General features: G+C 38.9%; 1 protein-coding gene and 1 pseudogene across 2 annotated transcripts in view; both read left to right on the top strand.

Moving 5' to 3' along the window:
- LOC144967783 (farnesyl pyrophosphate synthase-like) overlaps positions 1–7,779 on the top strand; it is a 47,677-nt gene that overhangs the window by 25,454 nt on the left and 14,444 nt on the right. The window contains exon 1 of one of the 2 annotated variants that reach the window (XM_078905421.1): positions 5,468–5,989. The exons of the other annotated variant lie outside the window; for it this stretch is intronic. Within the exon in view, the coding sequence (XP_078761547.1) occupies positions 5,843–5,989 (147 nt within the window). The 5' untranslated portion in view covers positions 5,468–5,842. Of the gene's footprint in view, positions 1–5,467; positions 5,990–7,779 lie in introns of those variants that run through there. 2 annotated transcript variants of the gene reach the window in all.
- On the top strand, positions 2,211–2,328 carry LOC144969781 (5S ribosomal RNA; annotated as a pseudogene).

Genomic DNA, 7,779 nt, shown 5'->3' with positions numbered 1-7,779 from the left:
AGCAAAACGGTTTGGCATTTTATAATACTAATATTGTATTTTAAGAAAAGTATTTTTGCAAACGTGAGTTACATCCCCCTTTTTAACCGACGGCAATGACGCTGATCGCTGACTAACACACAAAACTATGTGTAACTCTGACCGTTTATAGATAGTATGCGCTTGGCTAAGAAGCTCACAACATTGCCATCCGGAAGTATAACGGACCAACACACAAAACTCTATGTCACCATGAAGCTTTATCGTCTGGTTAATACAATTTAGTGAGAATTACTCATAAACGCGGATGGCAAAAAACAATAACAAAGATCTGAGTGACATCAACTTCAAACTATCTATAGCCTGGCTAATACAGTTTAGTGAAAATTACTCATAAACGCGGATGGCAAAAGCAATAACAAAGACATGAGTGACGTCAACTTCATTCTATCTATAAGTTAACGATGGCTACGCACAGATACACCAACCGCCACTGCTTTTTTTTCATCCAGTCTTTTCTTTAGACTCTTGCCAACCTATGTTTTTTGCACTATTTTATGTCTGTTTTTTTGTTTTTGTTTATTTAGTTTCAGGAGCCATTACTGCTGTTTGTTTTGGATATTGGGGGAGGGGGGAGGGGTGGGGTTAAAAGGGTGAGTAGAAATTCAGCCATGCTCTATTCATTTTGTTTATAAAGAAGTATTTTATGTAAACGAAAATGATAAAAATCGCATTGTCTGTGGTCAATAGGGATACGCCAACTCTTGTTTGTTACCCCCCACCCCCACTCCGCCATTTTTACGACACAATATACTCAACAGATTATAATAAGTGTTTAAAATTAGATGATGCTTCGATGGTGGTTACAGTTACTTGGTGTTGGTTTACAGACCACAACTGTTGGGTATTTGACTGGATCCAAATATCTAATAGATTTCTCGCCCTGTGCTTCACCGGACACGAGTCCCTTGTCACCCAATCCACTCATTTGCATAAACTATACAAGCTGTTGCCTCTAGGTTAAAACCGCACAATACGCAAGTCTTCGTTTCGCGGTCCAGTATAGATAGTATGCGCTTGGCTAAGAAGCTCATAACATTGCCATCCGGAAGTATAACGGCCCAACACACAAAACTGTGTGTATCCATGAACGTTTATAGTCAGGTTAATACAGTTCAGTGAGCATTACTCATAAACGCGGATGGCAAAAAATAATAACAAAGACCTGAGTGACGTCATCTTCGAACTATCTATAACATGGATGGGGCAGAGATGGTCAACGTGTTCAGTTTGATGTAACAAATCATCCATACTCCAGGTTCATGCATTTAAATGAAGCCCTGGAGGCTGGGCCACGAACATTTAGTACGGCCCTGCTCCGAGCACAATACACACTGCTCTATGACAGATGATTGGGTATGATAACCAACGGCGTAGCCTGAGATTTCAGAGAAAAGGAGCCGAGACAGAGTTGAATGTGAAGGGCCGGAGATGGAGTATCAGAACACTAACTAAAAATATAGGTATACAGCACGTACAAGGGAGGTCTATAAAATAAACAGTATAGATACTATACATCCGTACTCTAGAAAAACCCATGATGGTGATGGATGAATTGAAAATCTCCTTAACAGCTGTTCCAGCACGTGTAACCGCATGCCCTTACAGAGAGAACGCAACCCTGGTTTTGCGCATGCGTCATCGCTTCCGGTGAAATGTCTCATGCCGCTTTCAAGATAGCCCATCGCCATTTGTCAGTCATGTGGAACGAAAAATAGTAATAAATTCTCCAGTAACGACAAATTGTGCAACAGACGAATACAACACGCTATTTCAACTAACAATATTATACATTTCTAAACTGTCTTCATCATTATATAAATACTCTTCAACAGTCGTAACGTCACTTCCTTCCTAATGACGCATGGTAACTTAGTAACACTGGCTCTAAACTATCGGAACAATGGCGGACCCCCGTATGAAATATTTCTCCGGCGAGCATAAAGGGTACCCAGAGGGAAAAAACCCCATAAATTTGATCATGTTTTGACTTTTACACATTCTGATCACAAGGCATATGAAAAGTTCTTGCCAGCATGAAGAATAAAAAGTAATGATTTTCTTTGTTTAGAACCAAGATGGCCGCCGTTGCCAGGCGGCGTGACATCAGACTATTGAATCGTATTAGCAATAGTGTTTTTATATTATATTAAATTCTATTTTAGACACTTGTCTACGACCATACTACGTTGAAAATTACCGGTTCTCGTCCGATCACCGAAGTCAAGCAACGTCAGGCTTTTAGTACTTAAATGGGTGACCGCTTGGGAACCCCACGTGTTGTAGACATCTTTTTTTTTTTAAATTGTTATTTAATTTTTTTTTTTTTTAGCAGTAGTAGTAGTAGTAGTAGTAGTAGTAGTAGTAGTAGTAGTAGTAGTAGGTCCTACCACTACTACTACTACTACTACTACTACTATATCACTACTACTACTACTATCACTACTACTACTACTACTACTACTACTACTACTACTACTACTACTACTACTACTACTACTACTACTACTACTACTACTACTACTGCTAAAAAATAATAAAAAATTAAATAACAATTTAAAAAAAAAAGATGTTATTATTATTATTATTATTATTATTATTATTATTATTATTATTATTATTATTATTATTATTATTATATATAGTAGTAGTTAGTAGTAGTAGTAGTAGTAGTAGTAGTAGTAGTAGTAGTAGGAGTAGTAGTAGTAGTAGTAGTAGTAGGTCCTACCACTACTACTACTACTACTACTACTACTACTACTACTACTACTACTACTACTACTACTACTACTACTATATCACTACTACTACTACTATCACTACTATTACTACTACTACTATTACTACTACTACTACTACTACTACTACTACTACTACTACTACTACTAATAATAATAATAATAATAATAATAATAATAATAATAATAATAATAATAATAATATATACTTAATTAACCAGTAGATTTTTGACCAGTCAAAACAGGAAATTTTTGACACACCCTCACACGTGCTCGGACAACAAAGTTGGTTGGTTATAAACAGTTATGTGAATGAAGTCGACCTCTCTCTGATCATTGTCATTGTTTTTATTCTGCCCAATGGGTGAATAGTTATCACACGATTTTCTCGATCATATTATAAATGTTTAAATTTACACAAAGTTTTCTGTGTTAGTACCAAACCTACACATTATCATTATATCTAAAAGCATCATCAAGTGGATATATTCCCCTATTGTGCGTATGTGACAAGGGATTCCGCCATTTTATTATTAACTAGCTAACAGCCGTACTCTGTAAAGGCACTTATGTAAAAATTTGGCCAAACAACTCGACCTTCAAATACCGATTTAAATGAACTTTATCTTGGCAAAAACTCTCAAATCTGTGACCCCGCATGTGTCATTTAAATCGATTGATATTTGAAGGACGAGATTTCTGGCCAAATTTTTAAATATGTGGAAAGAGATAGTATGCAGATGACGTCACTCAGGCCTTTGTTATTGTTTTTGCCATCCGGGTTTGTGAGTTGTTCTCACTAAACTGTATTAACCAGACTATAAAAGTTCATGGTTACACAGAGTTTGTGTGTTGGTCCGTTATACTTCCGGATGGCAATGTTGTGATCTCCTTGGCCAAGCGCATTCTATTAGTGCCGCGCTGAAGACCGGTCTGGACCGCGGTCCCACGGTCTTTTAGCTGTGAACCGAAGACCGGTCCCATAGGGGAAGATCGGCGGCGGTCCTCACTTCTTATCACCTTTCAACTAGTGCGGGGCGGTCCTTGCAAGGACCACGGTCCTACGGTCTCGCGCCATAGCCTACTACTTCCCCAGCGATTCGTTGCTTCGGTTGCCTATCTTCCACCAATCACCACCCATCCCACTTAATTAATCGCACCCACCCCCCTTTGCCACACACTAAATGACACAGACGACCATACAGGCAGACGACCACCAACCTCCACTCCGCAAACCGCCCTTTCGTGTGTGAGATGGGGGGAACAGGAGGCGCACGCCTTGGACGATTCCATTATACGGGGTAAATTTCAAAATTTACTACACCATAATGATCGCAATGACAATGATCTATGGTGAAGGCATGACCCCTCTTCTCTAATGGGTTATTGTTTGAAATGTATGTGACTACTAAAGATGTGTGTGTTTGTGTGTGTGTGTGTGTGTGTGTGTGTGTGTGTCGAACCTAGCAAGTAGCAAATCCGATTTTTTGTTTTCTTTTGTCCATCTCTTGTCACCACTCATTTCTATCGCAGTGTTGTCATTTAAAATAATACAATAATATTAAAATTTCGTTTGGTGTTTTTACTAATCAAATAATATGAGTTTCATTAGTTTCTTCCTTCCAAAAAACCCAGTTATAACGTCTGAATTTTTAAAAAGTCCAATAGAATATTTGGGGACCCCGATAGCTCAGTTGATAGAGCACTCTCTTTATACGCAAAGGGCAAGAGATCGATCCCGGGTGCAGTCGATTTTTTTCTGAATCCCTGTCTACTCAGCAATGAATGGGTAGCTGAGTTTGTTAGATCTGGCGAAAAGTCACCATCGACCCCTCTTATTACCTCATCCACCCCCTCTTATTATAACTTCACGTCTCTCTCTTACTCTTCAATGCTCGCTGCCCTCTAATGTGTGTGTGTGTGGGGGGGGGGGGGGGGAGAGGGGGGGTAGTAGTTGCGTGTGTGTATCAACGCCACGAACAACTCGATCAACGCCTTGGGCGATGCCATTATCTCCGTTAATGGGGATAAATTTCAAATTTTATTAAATTATCGAAGTAAAGTAACAATGAAGTACGGTGAGCAAATAAAGAAGGCATCACCCCTCTTCTCTAATTAGGTTACAATTTGAAATGAGTGTGACTACTCCGTGTGTTTTACTCCTGTAGACCACGGTTTTCATCGTGTAGCGGTCTTTAACGCTTCAAGAATGAACGATCCCACGGTCTCAAAGGTCAAACCGGTTCGAATTTCCAACAGTCTCTCAGGAATGTTCAATGTCGAAAAGGACCGGTCCTCTAGGACCGGTCCTTGCGGTCTTCATTTCCCAAGGACCGTAGGACCGTGGTCCTTAAGCTTGCCAAGGACCGCCCCGCACTACATTCTATCTATTGGTTAACTGATCGTGTGATGTTTAATTTATGTAGGCCTTGGGTGATTGATTGCACGCCCAAATCAAGGAATCAAATTTCGATGCTTTTTTAAAACCTCCGTTATCATTAAGCTAGATCTAGTTTTAAAATGGTTATTAGAAACAATTTAGATCGAGTTACAATGAAAATGAATGTTTATTTTCCTCTTATTGGTGTCTTTTAAAACATTGAATGAAATGATACCACCAAAATGTTAACCTCAGCTCGTTATAGCCTTGGCGGAATATTTATAAGGCGGAAAAAAACCAATTTCTATGTGGCTCAGCGAGAATTAGACACAGTCATTGACTTATCATATATAAAGTTACATTTATTATTTGAATAATAAATGAAACCAGCAAAAGTTGTGGTTGGTTCTTTCCATCAGTTAACGTTGGATTGCGATTGACGAGAACAATTTGTGATTTGTTTGTTACCATCAAGCATCTCGTATATATAAAAGCGCAAAGTAACTCTACAACTTATTTATTTGAAAAGTGGTTTACGGTAAAAAAAAAAAAACAACAACAAAAAACATTCACGCGCTGTATCACCATCCTTTCAAAGCTATTTATACTTTTCAATTTTTTAGTCTCTTAAAACATAGTATTGATACCAGAACGGCTTTACTTTGAAATCAGACGGAGCTAAAAAATGTCTTCCGCGAAACTTGATTTAAAACAGTATTTCGATCAAGAAGAGGAGCTGTTTGTGGATGCATATCCCAGTGTGATCCAACTTTTGACCAAGGAGGATTATGACAGTCCTGATATGCAGGAAGTTGCCAAATTCTTTGAGAAGGTAATGTCTTTTTGGAGTGGAGTGTGGTCAGCGTTAGAACCCCCCATCTTAGCCTCAAGATTGTTACCCCACCCCTACCCCCACCCCCTCCCAACACACACACCTACGTTTTATGTGTTTGTGTGTGTATGGGTATGGGTGAGTTTTTTCTTTCCTCTCCATTCTTGTATCCTCTCTCTCTCTCTCTCTCTCTCTCTCTCTCTCTCTCTCTCTCTCTCCACACATACACACACACACACACACACAGATACACACCTCTCTCTCTCTCTCTCTCTCTCTCTCTCTCTCTCTCTCTCTCTCCCTGTCGCTCTCGCTCTTTTCTACCTATATATATATGTGTCCAGGGGGCGAAGTAGCCAAGTGGTTTAGGCATTGCACTGTGGCCCGGAAGGTCCCGGGTTCGAAGTAGCCAAGTGGTTTAGGCATTGCACTGTGGCCCGGAAGGTCCCGGGTTCGAGCCCCGCTTCAGGCACTGGTTTTTTTCCTTAGGCAAGATTATTAACCCCCAATTTGCTTACTTGGACATTATGGGTGATTCCTGTTGACATCAGACATATTGCTTGATGCATGGGAGCGATCTAAATTCATGTTTCCGTCCAACCTAGTCATCAATCACTTGATTTGTTGCTGAACAAAGATGGACATTTCTCAATAAATGTAAACACGCTGTTTGTTCTGAAAGTTGTAAACATACCCTTGAGTCATGCTGAGTAAAATGACCAATTGTGACGTTGGATACTTTTCAAATTGTGAACTATTTTCATTATGTGGGTCATTTTGAGCACACTTTACAATGTGACCGATGACCTCGAGCACATGGAAAAGTAATATACACCATCCCCATTACCTACCTTCGTGGAATGCCTAGGCGGCAATATTTTATGATGTCGTGGAGGAAGGGCATAATTAAAAAAATAAAAAAATAAAGATGTATAAATCTATCTCATTAAATTTCCTTTTCAACCCTATATATTTCCATACATTTTCTCCTCAACATTTCTGTTGGCGCCTGCCTCTCTCTCTCTCTCTCTCTCTCTCTCACCACACACACACACACACACACACACACACTCTCTCTCTCTCTCTCTCTCTCTCTATATATATATATATATATATATATATATATATATATTATATATATATAATATATATTATATATGTGTGTGTGTGTGTGTGTGTGTGTATGTGATAGACGTGTGGGCATGTGTGTGGATGTGTGAATGTATGTATCTGTGTATATGTATCTGTCTGTGTGTATGTGTGTGTGTGTGTGTGTGTGTGTGTGTCCAACCGAAAGATTATAAGGCAGTAAGTTTTATTCGCGTCGTCTCAAAAAACTAATTAAAGTGAATTCACTTTTGAAATTTACCGCACATTGACATTACCATATAATTTTATTTTTATTACAATAAATCATGCATACCCTTGTGCTATCTGCAACAACTGCATTTCCCACATGACCATTTATTTCATCTACTATGTATGGAAAAAAGCTCATTATTAGTTCTTAATTTGTGGTTATAATGTTCGAAAAGAAACATCCATGGACTTACCTCATAAATATCTTGAATATAGAAGGAACGAACTTGACGTCACTCAGCTCTTTGTTATTCTTTTTAGACAGGAATTTTGGTAAATAGTTCACACTAAATCAATACAGACATTACACGTTCAATGTTACCCACATAGTTTTGTGTGCTGGTAGGTTATATCGGGCTGATGGATGTTGTGAGTATTTTACCTAAATGCATAGAATCAATGACTGGAACTATATTGATGTCACTCAGTTC

This window comes from Berghia stephanieae, chromosome 3, assembly GCF_034508935.2.
Source record: "Berghia stephanieae isolate SIO BIC M18660-M18661 chromosome 3, UCSD_Bste_1.3, whole genome shotgun sequence".
Taxonomy (NCBI): domain Eukaryota; kingdom Metazoa; phylum Mollusca; class Gastropoda; order Nudibranchia; family Aeolidiidae; genus Berghia; species Berghia stephanieae.
This window is presented reverse-complemented; position numbering and strand designations above follow the sequence as displayed.